The 13,729-nt window shown below is 44.7% G+C and overlaps 1 protein-coding gene across 1 annotated transcript; it reads left to right on the top strand.

Annotated features, from left to right (window-relative positions):
• Positions 1 to 357: 357 nt before the first annotated feature.
• On the top strand, positions 358 to 13,642 carry USP30 (ubiquitin specific peptidase 30). Its single transcript, XM_032128433.1, has 13 exons — positions 358 to 379; positions 787 to 896; positions 1,327 to 1,509; positions 2,109 to 2,212; positions 4,288 to 4,386; positions 5,115 to 5,157; positions 5,422 to 5,516; positions 6,237 to 6,296; positions 7,309 to 7,395; positions 7,857 to 7,937; positions 8,731 to 8,950; positions 9,574 to 9,697; positions 10,634 to 13,642. The coding sequence occupies exons 2-13, from the start codon at positions 797 to 799 to the stop codon at positions 10,884 to 10,886; spliced, it is 1,449 nt and encodes a 482-aa protein (XP_031984324.1). The 5' UTR covers positions 358 to 379; positions 787 to 796; the 3' UTR covers positions 10,887 to 13,642.
• The last annotated feature ends 87 nt before the right edge of the window (positions 13,643 to 13,729 follow it).

Here is a 13,729-nt window from a genome sequence, read left to right as displayed (position 1 = left end):
TTTTCCCGGAGTTTTCAGCCCCGGCCGCGGGGCGACGAGCCCTCGGGGGCTGTGAGGGCCGGGCAGGGCGGGGATCCGGCCCGTTACACCGGGACCGGCCCGTGGCTCCTGGGATTTCCCGTCACGGCCGGTGTCACGGCCGGTACAGGCCCGCTACCCCCGGTCCAGGCCGCTCGCACCGCCCCGGGCCCGTCCCCGCCGTGTCGCTCCCGGTCCCGCCCCCGCTCCGCCCCCGCCATGGCCGGTCCGCGCCATAACCGGCCCCCCCCGCACCACTTCCGGCGCCTCAGCCCGGCCGGTCCTCGCGCTCCCGCCGTCCCCCCGGCGCCAGCCGGCCGCGCGCCCGCGTTCCGGCGCGGCCATGCTGGCGGACGGGCCGGTGCGGCGGCTGCTGCGGGCGGGGGAGGGGGCCAGGTCCGAGGGCAGGGCTCGGCTGTGACGGGGGGGGGTCGGGATGGACCGGGAAGAGGCTCGGGATGAGCCGGGAGGGGGCCGGCTCTGAGGGGAGGGCGGGCGGGGGGCTCGGGTTGGTCGGGGCGAACCCTTGGGCCGAGCGCTTCCCTTCTCCCTTTCCCTTCTTCCCTCGCTTTCTTCCTTTTCCTTTTCCCTTTCCCCTTTCCCTTTCCTTTTCCCCCTTGCCTTTTTCCTGCTCCGTTCCCCCCCCTTCCCTTCTCCCCCTTCCCTTTTCCCTCCCGTTGCCCCGGGAAGGCCAGGGACCGGCGGCCTCCTCCCGCTTGCTGCAGCTCCGGACCCACTTCCCGGTTTTTCCCGGTTTTCCCCTTGCAGGCACCGAGCGATGAGGAACTGGGGGGTGCTGGGGGGCGCGGCGGCGGCGCTGGCAGCCGGGATTTACGTCCTGTGGGGCCCCATCACCGGCAGGAAACGGCGCCGGAGAGGTACCGGGGGAACTGGGGCTGGCAGCACCGGGAACAGCCCCGGGGGATGCGCTTTATCCCGTTTTTCCAGCTGGGATTGCTCTTTCCCACTGCCAGAGGGCGGGATTTTGGGAAGGAATTCTTCCCTGGGAGGGTGGGGAGGCTCCGGCACAGCTTCTGCGTGGCTGCCCCATCCCTGGAAGTGTCCAAGGCCACGTTGGACGGGGCTTGGAGCAACCTGGGCTAGTGGAAGGTGTGGGGTGGGATGATCTCCAAGTTCCCTTCCAACCCAACCCATTCTGGGATTCTCTGAAAGATGGAAAATCAACCAAATAAACAGAAAGAACTCCATTTTCACCTAATTGTAGCACCCTACACAGCATTCCCGCTGACAAATGGGATTTGTTTTGCCTGGACTTCGTGGTGTAAAGTCTTGCAATTCTCTTTGCAGGGCTTGTCCCGGGTCTCCTGAACCTGGGCAACACGTGCTTCATGAATTCCCTGCTCCAGGGCTTGTCCTCCTGCCCCTCCTTCATCAGGTGGCTGGAGGAGTTCACAGCACAGTACAGGACAGAGCAGGAAAAATCCCAGGAGCATCAATACCTGTCAGTCACTTTGCTGCAGCTCCTGAGAGGTACTGAGACATTTTCCTGTTGTGGCAAACCAAGGATGAAATATTTGAGGAGAAATGTGGTCATTTTTAGCCTCTTTTCCCAAAGAAAGAAGCTCATGGGGTTTGTATTCCCTATTTTATCTCCCTGTCTAATTTTCAACCCCATGGCCAAGCTCAGCCACCTTCCACAGACTTCTTGAATGCCATAGAATTCCAGAAATCTAGAATTCCATAGGGGAAAAAAAAAAAAAAAGAAAGAATCAGCAAATAATTTAAGCTTTTTTTTTTTTTCCCCCCTCCAAGCTTACTATTTTCCCAAAAATCTGGACTATTCAATCACACTTTGCAAGGTTTTGGATAAAAATATTAAAGATTTTAAGCTTGAGGTGCCTCATTTCAGACTTGTCCCTGTGCTAAATTCATCTCGGACACCCTCAAGTGATCCCCTGGCTCTGCCTGGCTTCCCTCACGGGGTTGTTTTTAAAGGAAATCCCTCGGAGTTTCAGTCTTGGGATATTCCTGTGGAAGTGGTTATGAGGGTGGTGGTGCTTTAACCCCAGAAGCCACCGATTTTTCCCCATTTCTGCCTCCTCCTGACACTCCTGCCTTGCCTTCTCCAGCTTTATCCTGCCAGGAGGTGACAGAGGACGATGTCCTGGATGCCAGCTGCCTGCTGGAGGTGCTGAGGATGAACAGGTGGCAGATCTCCTCCTTTGAAGAGCAGGTGATGGCAGGAATCTGGGAAAATTCCCACTTGGACAAGGATCCCTCAGACCTGGAGCTGTCAGATGTGAATCCAGCTTCCAGAAAAGTGATGGAAAAGATCCATGTGTTGGGAATGGGGCTTTCAGGTTGCTGGGATATTCCTCAGGGAATTGCTGGCTGCTTCCAAATTATTATATGGAATTATCTTCAGGCTTGGAATGACAGGGCCAGGAATATTAAAGCTGAAGAGATCCAGCCCTAACTTCCCTATGGATAATGGACTTTCACTCTGGATCATGGATCTATGCTCTGCTCCTAATTAGGATTTTCAGTAATCCTAATTATTTGGAATTCTTGTCAGTGTTTTGATGCACTCCATCAATTATCCCACTCCTAAAATATATTCCTGATTTCCAAGGATAGATTGCAGTTGTGAAATTGAGGAAAACAGGGATTTGGGAATTTATTTTGGGGTAGTTTTTCTCTCTCCTTGTGAGTTTCTAAGGCCCAGAATGTCTTTAGTGCCTTGTGCTGTTCGGAAGCTTTTGGGCACAACAAAATAGATTCAATATTAATACAAATAATGGAAAATTAGAATATATAATTATTATAATGAATTAGAATAACGAATTATTATATATCAGTAGAGCACATAATTATTATAATCAATTAGAATATATTATTATTATAGAATATATTCATTTTAACATAAATACAATTATAAACATATATAAATTATAGCTATAGATAATTATAAGTATTACTATAAATGATAAATATTAATATAACTAATACATATGACTATAAATATTAATATAAATATATTCATGATAGTATAAAATAGAATTCATGGTAATGTAATATAATGATAATAATTATTCTTGTAATTGTATAACATAGTATAGAAGTATAATAATATATTTATATTTTATAATTGAAAATTATTCTTGTAATTATATAACATAGTATAGAAGTATAATAATATATTTATATTTATAATTACTTAATAATTATAAGTATTACTATAAATTAGGAATATTAATATAACTAATAAACACGACTATAAATATTAATATAAATATATTCATGATAGTATAAAATAGAATTCATGGTAATGTAATATAATGATAATAATTATTCTTGTAATTATATAACAGTATAGAAGTATAATAATATATTTATATTTTATAATTATTTATAATAATTATAAGTATTACTATAAATTAGGAATATTAATATAACTAATAAATACGACTATAAATATTAATATAAATATATTCACGATAATATAAAATAGAATTCATGGTAATGTAATATAATGATAATAATTATTCTTGTAATTATATAACATAGTATAGAAGGATAATAATATATTTATATTTATAATTATTTATAATAATTATAAGTATTACTATAAATTAGGAATATTAATATAACTAATAAATACGACTATAAATATTAATATAAATATATTCACGATAATATAAAATAGAATTCATGGTAATGTAATATAATGATAATAATTATTCTTGTAATTATATAACATAGTATAGAAGGATAATAATATATTTATATTTATAATTATTTATAATAATTATAAGTATTACTATAAATTAGGAATATTAATATAACTAATAAATACGACTATAAATATTAATATAAATATATTCACGATAATATAAAATAGAATTCATGGTAATGTAATATAATGATAATAATTATTCTTGTAATTGTATAACATAGTATAGAAGTATAATAATGTATTTATATTTTATAATTTATAATTATTCTTGTAATTATATAACATAGTATAGAAGTATAATAATACATAATAATATATAAAATATATAATTAAAATATATAAATTTATTATTTATACATTTTATTGTTCATTATTACTTACATTTAGTATGTACTTACCTTAATAAATAAAAATACACATACAAATAAAAATAAAAATATAAAAAAAAATAAAAATAAAAATATAAATATAAATAGAAGCTCTGAGCTGTAATTTTTCCCGAATTTCCTGTGGAATTCCAGCCCTCCTGGAATGTTCTGTTGATGGCTCTTGGTTCTGACTCCATTTCCCAGGATGCCCACGAGCTCTTCCATGTCCTGACCTCTTCCCTGGAGGACGAACGGGATCGGCAGCCCCGTGTGACCCATCTGTTTGATGTGCATTCCCTGGAGGTGAATTCCCATTTATTTCCTTAGCAGAAACTCCTGGAATCTGCCCACATTCCCAAGTTGAAAGTGGCTGTTCAGGACCTTTTTATTCTGTTCCCAAAGCTGTTCTTTAATCCTCACCAGTAAGTCAAATTTAAAGAATTCTCGGGTTTTCCTAAGAAAACATCTTGGAATTTCCAGTGATCCTGCTTTCCTGAGGGGTTTTTGCATCCTTAAATCCGTGGAATGTAGGGATTTAAATTGGCACAGAGCAGGAGTCCCTCCAAGCAGTTACTGTGATCTGTAGTTCACACCTGAAAAAGGGGTTGAAATCTGCAAAATGGGCATTTGTGGAAGAGCTTCATGGAGGTAAAATTTATCTTATCCTCCAGCTTGCTGCTAAACTTGATGCAGATGGAAAAATATCTGGGTTTGCCTATGAAAAATACTTCTAGGTCTAAAATATAGACCAAAAAAATTCCAAAATCTCCTATTTTAGTGCTCTGAGGCAGAGAATTCTTCAGGTTAATGATTCCTTTTATAAGCAATTGTCAATTATAAATTTGGTTTGTACCAGTTGTTTTTTTGTTCTTCAAATAGAAAGAGCCTCTGAGATTCCCACAATTTTTCTAATGCCAGAAAAGCCCATTAGGGATGAAATAGGAACACATTTAATACTTCATGTATTAACTTTACATTTTTTCTACGTTGCTGAGGTAGAGTTAATGAAATGTTTTTATCTCCCTCTGCAGCAACCAGAAATAACCCAAAAGCAAATAAGCTGCAGGACAAGAGGTAGGATTTGATCCCTGCTGGATATTCTGAATATTCATAGTGTAGTTGTTTTGTTTATTAAGTGGGATAATATTAATTGATCTTTGTACTGAACTGAAATAGAAATCAAGAATATAAACAAATGCCCCCCCCCCCAATTAATTATTAATCAGTGGGACAAAAAAGGTGCTTTGGAGCCATTAATTTTGTTAAAAAGTGTGGGATTGGAGTGCTGAAAGTGGATGGATGGAAAATCCAAGGACAATTCCAACTTCTGTGTTGCAGGATCTCTTCCTCCTGTGTCCAACCACTGGAAATCCCAGCACCCTTTCCATGGAAGGCTGACCAGCAACATGGTTTGCAAACACTGTGAGCACCAGGTATGAAAAGAGATCATATTTTCTATCATTATTAATATCTGTGCAATGTGAGAAGGGATATCCAACCCTCAGAGTGCATCCTGGAACCACCATCCCTGATTTCTGATCATGGATCAAGCTCCAGAGCTTTGCAGGACTCAACAGCTCAGGGCTGTTCATTTTCCAGGTGTTTATTGTGGTGACGAACAAGGATTTATCCCTAAATGGACTGAAAAAAAAATCCATGTGATGCACTCTGGGGGGGGTAACAGCTGTCTCATCAAACAGAATAATAGATGTTTTATTCTATTATTGAATTAACAGTTAATTAATTAATAATATCACCTGAAAAATCCACTCACGTGGCTGAGTTTAGGACTCGCTGCTCATTCAGCACATTTGGCAAAGGCACTCTAAGTCCAGTTACTCCAAGTAAGGAGATGAAGATAACCTGGACAAAGGGAAAAAAATACAGAAAAGAAACCCCATTTATAGACCAAACCAAGAGAACATTTGCATTTTACTGCCCAAAACCTTGCAAACAAATTAGAGTGAGCAGGAAGAGGCCGAGCAGAACATTCCTGGTGTTCCCTGGCACTGTGCTTGGGAAATTGGGAGGGTTTGGATCCTGTTCCACCAGAGAATTGTGGCCAGCACGGGGCATAGGCTCATCTTGGGAGAATTGGGTTGGATTTGTTTTGGGACTGACATAAACTCAGGCTCTGGAATGTTCTCTCGCAGAGCCCTGTGAGGTTCGACACCTTCGACAGCCTCTCCCTGAGCATTCCAGCGGCTGTGTGGGTACGTATCCCCCTGCTCCCTGATGCTGGCACCTTGGCTCTGCCTTCCCAGGGCCTTTCTCAGGTGCAGAGGACATTCAGAGCTCCTTTAGGAGTCGATTTCCCTGCTCTTCTATAATCCCATGCTGCTGCAGGACCTTCTCCCTAATGGGTGGTGCAAGGTTCCGATGAGTCCAACAAACACCACTTGGTGACACCACCGGAGTTTTTCTGCTTCTCCTGGTGGAGGATTTGGTCTTTTCTGTGGAATTTGAAGAGCCCAGATCATATCCCAAGGGCTTGGAAGGTGACCTTCAGCTGCTCTCCCCCTGGCAGGTCACACCTTACCCCATCCAGGCTTTTCCATCGGGTGATTTCAAGTGGGAATTGTTTCCATTTCTTTCTGCCTCTGAAAAACTTCAAATGACAAAACATTGTGGATTTTTGGGGCAACATTTGCAGGGTATTTTTGGACTGTGAGAGTTTGTTACTTCGTGTCTGGTGGTGATTTCTTTCCACAACTACTGGTACTCATGGAAATGGTGATTCCTACTTGCAAAGTAGCCAGGATTGGGATTTGGACACATCTTCTGTTCTTTGTCTTTTGTTTTATCCAATCCTTGGCAGGGCAGGATATGAGGAAGGGCAGGAAGGAGGCCTAAATTCCATTAAAAGCTGTATTTCTCCTATGGAGAGGGTCAGAGAGCATAAAGTGACCCCTGAAATGCTGGAACTCGAGAAAAATAGCAACAGGACAGGAATCTGTGGTTTAAAAGCCAACTGAAGGACTCTCACAGGGAGTCACAGCTGTTGTTATCAACAGGCTGCAAAGTTTTCCATGTTTAATCCAGGCTAAGGGAGAATCCCCCCAGTTCCATGATCACCCAAAGCCATTTAGTCAGTTCTTTCAAGAAATAAACCTGCCCTTCTGTAGTTTTTCTACGGAAGGGATGATTAAAAATCCTTTCCCCAAAAATCCAGTGGAATGCACCCTAAAATTCCTGCAAGTAATTCTGGCTTTTCTTGGCACTCAGGGTCGTCCCATGACACTGGACCATTGTCTCCATCACTTCATCTCCTCGGAGTCTGTGAAGGATGTTGTGTGTGACAACTGCACCAGAGTAGGTCACTTCAATTCCTGTCACCTCCCTGCTCAGTTTTGAGCCTGCTGACACATTCCTGGCTTCACTTCCCAACTCCTTTTTCTTCAGGACTTGGGGAAAGCCTCTGGGATTTCAGATATTTAACAAGGAGTTCTTATCTCACAGAATATTTGAGGCTTTACTTACTCCTACTGTTACCAAATCTACGAATATTTAATTCTGTAGTTACTAGGTATGACCAGGGATCATTTTTTTTTGCTCTGGTATTGTTTAAAAATCAACAGAAAAGGCAAATGAGTGCAGTTCTGAGTGAGTGGAATTCTGTAAATGCTCATTTCTGCTTGATTTTGGTTTAGAATTCTGATCCTTTAGGACAGGCCAGGAATTCTGAAGGTGAAATTCATGCTCTGAGTATATTCTAAACAGACAATTGCTCCTGTCTGCAGGTGCCTTCATTTTTTTTTCCCTTCTGATTCCAGATCCAGGCAGAAGGAATTCTGAATGGACAGAGCATAGAAAACCAGAGAACAACGTTTGTTAAGCAATTAAAGTTAGGAAAGGTGAGGCAAAGAAACCCCTCCAAATCTCCTAAATCCTGTCACACAGTAACTTCTCTCTTTGATCTTGTTGTGTCCACTTCTTGCTGTTAGACCACAAACATTTTACTTTTCAAAGTAAACTCAGCTGGCAAATATTTGTGGGCGTTGAGGCCTCAACTCAGCAAAGCATCAAACATTAAACATTTCAAGAATGGGAATATTCTTCTGTTGTCTAGTAAACCACTTAAATGCGAGTTTGGATCAGTGGCGTTTCTTTTATTTTACATTAATTCCTTGGAATTCCTAATTCCCATAAGCTGATTTACGTTTACAGGGTTTGTAGCACCTTTAGCAATTCCACATTTCAGGGAAATTGAAGTATTCCAAATACAGCTGGTGAATAAACATCAGGTGGGATTTCTGTGAGAAAACACGGGATTTTTTTGCTCTGTAATCCTGTCATGCAGAGGCCAGCAGGGCACTGGTGGGTAATTAGGAGCCTCAGGTGCCAATAATAATAATAATAATAATAATAATGATGATGATGATGATGTACTTCTTGCTACAGCAATGATTTTAAATTTCAGCTCTTTATAACACTTGATGGTTTTGGTTTTCCCCTGTGCAAAGCCATTAATTATTGGGAATTAGGAAACAGCAGGAATCCCACAAGAGTTACTGTCCTGCTTTAGGACACTGTTGCCACTGAGCTTACACAGAGATAAAGGCAATGCATTTCCTTATTCCCTGGACTCACCACCTGTTTCTTTCCATGAAAAATTTGGATTCTCCTTTCCTGACCACATTCCTGAAGCTGCCCCAGTGTTTGTGCATCCACCTGCAAAGGCTGAGCTGGTCAAACCAAGGCACTCCCCTGAAGAGACACGAACACGTCCAGTTCAACGAATTCCTGGTCATGGACATCTACAAATATCGGGTTCCTGGTCCCAAATCCAGCCAGGAGCAGCTCAGCTGGAAAAACTCCGAGGAGACAACACCTGGAACAAAGGATGGGAGAGCAGGGAAACCTTCAGGTACCTCCTTTGCCAGTAAAATAGATCAGCTCTTTCTGCATTTCAGGGATCAAACATTGCTCTGCAGAATCGACCCATCAGCAGCATCTTGATGTGGGGCTCTGCAAAGAGGACAGAAATCTCTTTCCCATTCCCAAATTTACAGTTCAGTTTGGTAACTTCGTTTTGATCCTACTAAATATATATCTATATAAAGAAAAATTATAAAGCACAGCACAGAATTCCCATCTTTTATATCCAGAGGAGTGTTGAACTTGGGATGTCCCAGGGTTTTTCTTGTTAGGGATCTCTTCCAAGGCTTCAGGACAAGCAGAGAAGGAATACTGGGAATGATGAATTCTTGAAAAACAGTTGGAAGATCCACCTGTAGGAGGTCTGTCCTCAGGCACCTCAATATTCCTTGAGCTGGGATTTTGGACACAATGGGAATTTTCATATTTGCTGTGTAAAACCAGTTTGGATCCGATATCCATTGCCTGTGGATATTCCAACCCTCTGGATCTGTGTAATGATTTAAAATCAATAAAATACCTTCAGTATCCCATGGTGAAAGGCACTGCAGGAGCAGGGCTGCTGTTCTTAGCAACAGCATTAAATCCCTGAATTTCTCCTTCCTCTGGCAGATGCAGAACAACCAGCTGGTACCAAACCTCTCTTCATGAATGGTGCCTCCTCTTCCTCTTCTTCCTCCTCCTCCTTTTTAATGTCCCCAGGAACTTTCCCACTTGCTGCATTCCCTGAGTGCAGGTAAGTTAAGAGATTTTTTTACCCTCTCGCTTCACTTCTGTCCTTCAAATCGTCTCCCTTTCTTCTGTCCTTGTCCTGAGGCTGCCCAGTCACAGCATGTAACCTTTGTCCCACCTCCTGTGCTCATCTCTTGGGTGATTTTTAGTCCTGGGAGAAGGAGTAGAGCAAGTTACAAGCAAAACTCAAAATCTCCTTCCTCTGGTTCATGTAAATCCTCCTGAACAGCCATAATGCCATTGCTGCTGCTTTCCTCTATGCCTTCTTTTCCTTCATTTTAAAATGGTTGTAAGAAACCCACAGATTTTCTTTTTTTTCTCAGACATTTTTGATTTCAGTTGCACCTGCCATGATTCCACTTGGTAAATCACCCTTGGGGCTTCTGCTGATAATCCTTTTCCATGGAATCCCAGAATGGTTTGGCTTGGTAGGGAACTCAGGGACCATCCAGTCCAGTCCCCTTCCCATGGGCAGGGATACCTTCCTCTATCCCAGGTCGCTCCAAACCCCATCCAACCTGTCCTTGAGTACTTGCAGGGATGGCACAGCAGGTTTGAATCCCATAATCCCAGAATGGTTTGGCTTGGAAGGAGACTTGGAGATCATCCACCTTCCACTATCCCAGGTTGCTCCAACCTCCGTCCAGCCTAGCCTTGGACCCTTCCAAGGATGGACCAGCAAGAACAAGCACTTGATCCCAGAATTTGGGTTTGGGTTGGAAGGGAACTGACACATCACCCCATTCCACCACTTGCCATGGGCAGGCACACCTTCCACTAGCCCAGATTGCTCCAACCTTGAACATTCCAGGGACGGAGCTGCCGTCCCCCTCAGGAAACCACCCCCTTTTTGCTCCAGGGACGACTTGTGGCTCCTCCTGCTCTCTCTGTGTGTGTCTGTGTGTGTGTGCATGCCCAGGCTGAGCCCGTGTCCCCGCAGGGCCCCGCTGTACCTGTACCGGCTGATGGCCGTGGTGGTGCACCACGGGGACATGCACTCGGGACACTTCGTCACCTTCCGGCGCGCGCCGGGCGCCCGCAGCAGCAGCAGCAGCAGCAGCCAGTGGCTCTGGATCTCGGATGAATCCGTGCGCAGGGCCAGCCTGCACGAGGTGCTGGCTGCCAGTGCCTACCTGCTGTTCTACGAGCGCGTGCACGGCCGGGCCCAGCCCCAGAGCCCGGCCCAGGACTGACGCGGTGGCGCTGGGATCATCCCGAGCCCGTGGATTGAGCCTCTCTGTTATGCAAACCTCCCCCCCTACCCCCTGCCCCCATCCGGGATCCCTTCCCTGTGGCAATGGCTGGGAATTGTGGTTGGTACCCTAATCCCGCTCTGCCGGCATTGTGCAGCCCCAGGTGTGTGTTGAGAAGTGTTTTTCTGCCTTGTCCCGAGGCTCTATTCCATGTCCTGACACGGCACTTTTCCCGGGGAGATGCTTTATCCCACACATTTCACTTCCCAAGGGGGAGCCCTGCAAAGGGTTGATGTCAAGCTGCTGTTGAAGAGCCCCTTCCCATCCCAATCCCTCCTCTGGCACCTCTCCATTGTGCACCAGCCCCTCCAGGTTCCCTTCCCTGTGGCAATGGCTGGGAACTGTGTTTTGTACCCACATTCCCAGAGCTGTTCCAACATCGTGCAGCCCCAGGTGTCTGTTGAGAAGCCTCTGTCAGGCAGGGATTTTATCCCAAGGCTCTATTCCCAGTGTTTCCCAGTGGGGAGCTGTGGGAGGGGGCGAGGGGAAGCTGCTGTTGGCAATGATTTAAGACACAAAGTGCCTTGAGCTTCCCTGAACAGCTGCATTGCCACTGGCCCAGCCCTCTGCATGCCCACTGTGCCCTGGGAATGCCTCACGACCATGGGATGAACTCACGGCATCACATTTCTCCTGACCTATCAAGTAAAGGCATCTCCACAAACAGCCACGATCCAAAAGATTTCCCCGTTCACACGATTTTCCTACTACTTTAATTCTTTATAAAGCCCTTCTCCTGATTTAAAATGCAGTTTGCTTTATCCAGGAGATAGTTTTGTATCTATTAAGAGCTGAAACCTTAATTTATTGCTCCATGCCTTTGGAATGTAGCTGGAATCAGCACATGGAAGTGTTTGCTAGTGCTCAGTGTTGTCATTTCCTTCAGCACTGTTGGATTCAGTCGTTTTGTAGCATCAACTACAACTTTTAATGCTGTGATTTCCAAGCTGCTGTAATTGTTCTAGACTTGCCCTTCCCATTTTCTTGCTGGAATCTGCCATTCCCAGCATTGGGATCCATGCTCCTGGCTTGCAGCTGAGCTGTAGAGCAGCCCCAGGCCTTGTTGAATGGAATATAAACATCAGGGCCAGGACTGGTGGGCACTTCCTGGTGTCATGAAGAAATCTGGGAATCCTGGTGTCACTGCATCAGCTCCAGACTGCCCTGTAAATAGAAATAAGGGGAATTCTGCTGCTCTGGATTGTTTGATGTGCAAAAGTAAAATCCCAAACAAAACACAGAGGGAGAAGCAGCAAAAATCCTCCTTTCAAAACCTGCTTTTAAATGACCAGGAATTAAATATGTAGGTTGTTCTTAGCTCTTTTCTGTCCTTGTAAGCTTGGAGGAGAAAATCCTTCATCAGACAAGCTTTTTTTTTCATTGTGAAGTTTTCAAATAACAACTTAATCTTAAATAGTTGTTTTTTTTTTTTTTTTCGGGCAACTTTGTACCTCATGAATTCATAGTGCTGCCCAAAGCTCGGGGGTGTTCACACATCCTCAGGAGAGGCTCCAAACCAGCCAAAGCAGGAGTGGTCAAATGGGTGGATATGCAAAATTATTGACACAACTCATCATTCCAGAGTCTGGAGCACAATTCCTGCTCCAGGTAATGCTCCTAGTACATAAATACTGAGAAATCCACTGCTGGACTGGCTCCTGGTTCCTGGCTGTGCTGCACGAGCAGTAGCTTGGTTTTAACCTCTTTTAAGTTATAGAAAAAACAAGAAAACAAACCAACAAAAACCCTTGAAGGATGCAAAATGCCAAAAAATTTGCTCTGGCCATGGAAGGGAGGGCTGACAGAGCTGGAGGAGGAGCAGCACTGGGGGTCATCTAAAACCATCACTCCAGCAGCTCTGCCCCTGTACCTCAGAACTGAAACCATTGCCAGTGCCAGCAGTGGGTGTCCTGCATTATCCATGCTCAGTGCTCTGCTTAGAGGTTTTTCCTGGATTTGGGAGTTCAGCTGAGCAGCCCCTTGGTTTAGCTGTGCTGGAGCAGGGGCAGAGGACACGCACACTATGGACTGTCAGAGAGCTGGCAGCTGGGACAGGGACAAAGTCACCTCTTCCTGCACAGCCAGCAGATTCTCTTTTGCCAAGAGCTGTTTCCTTGGGCTGTGGATTGACTCTGGATCTCCTTCAAGGGCTATCAAGGGGAGGGTTGAGCCTTTGTTGTGGCTTTGCCTGGTGGGCAGGAGTGGATGGGCTCGGCTTAACCCTCAGGTGAGGAAGGGAGCGAAGCCCAGCACCTCAGTCCTGATCCTGAGCTGTGCCAGATCCTCCCAACCCCCTGTGAGCATCAGATCTGTGCAGGGCTTTGGGAGCTCATCCTCTCCCCTGGAGGTCACTGGGATCTGTTTTCCAGCCAACCACACCTGTGGAGGTCACTGGGATTTGTGCAGGTGTTTGGGAGCCAAGCCTCCCCTTTGGAGGTCCCAGGGCTCTGTGTTTGCCAGCCAAGCCTCCCCTTTGGAAGTCACTGGGATCTGTCTTTCCAGAGGTCACAGAGCTCTGTGTTTTACAGCCAAGCCTCACCTTTGGAGGTCACTGGGATCTGTTTTCCAGCCAAACCTCCCCTCTGAAGGTCCCAGGGCTCCGTGCAGGCACAAGGCTCAAACTTGTTACTTGTCCCTCCCAAGCTGCCATGGTGGAGAAGATGTTAATAGACTGTAAAGAATTAAGAGCTCCAAGACGACATCTCTATGTTTGGATTATTCTGGTCTTATTTTGTGTGTTAATTTAACAATGTCTGTTCCAGTCCAAGCACTGCACTGCTGTT

This window comes from Corvus moneduloides, chromosome 18 (genome assembly GCF_009650955.1).
Source record: "Corvus moneduloides isolate bCorMon1 chromosome 18, bCorMon1.pri, whole genome shotgun sequence".
NCBI lineage: Eukaryota > Metazoa > Chordata > Aves > Passeriformes > Corvidae > Corvus > Corvus moneduloides.
The sequence above is the reverse complement of the archived record's forward strand: the minus strand, read 5'-3'. Positions and strand labels throughout refer to the sequence as shown.

Coding starts and splice junctions, on each gene's coding strand:
- USP30 (XM_032128433.1), top strand. CDS start 797: ATGAGGAACTGGGGGGTGCTGGGGGGCGCGGCGGCGGCGCTGGCAGCC. Junction 5,158..5,421: donor AATAAGCTGCAGGACAAGAG/GTAGGATTTGAT, acceptor TCTGTGTTGCAG/GATCTCTTCCTCCTGTGTCC. Junction 9,698..10,633: donor GCTGCATTCCCTGAGTGCAG/GTAAGTTAAGAG, acceptor GTGTCCCCGCAG/GGCCCCGCTGTACCTGTACC.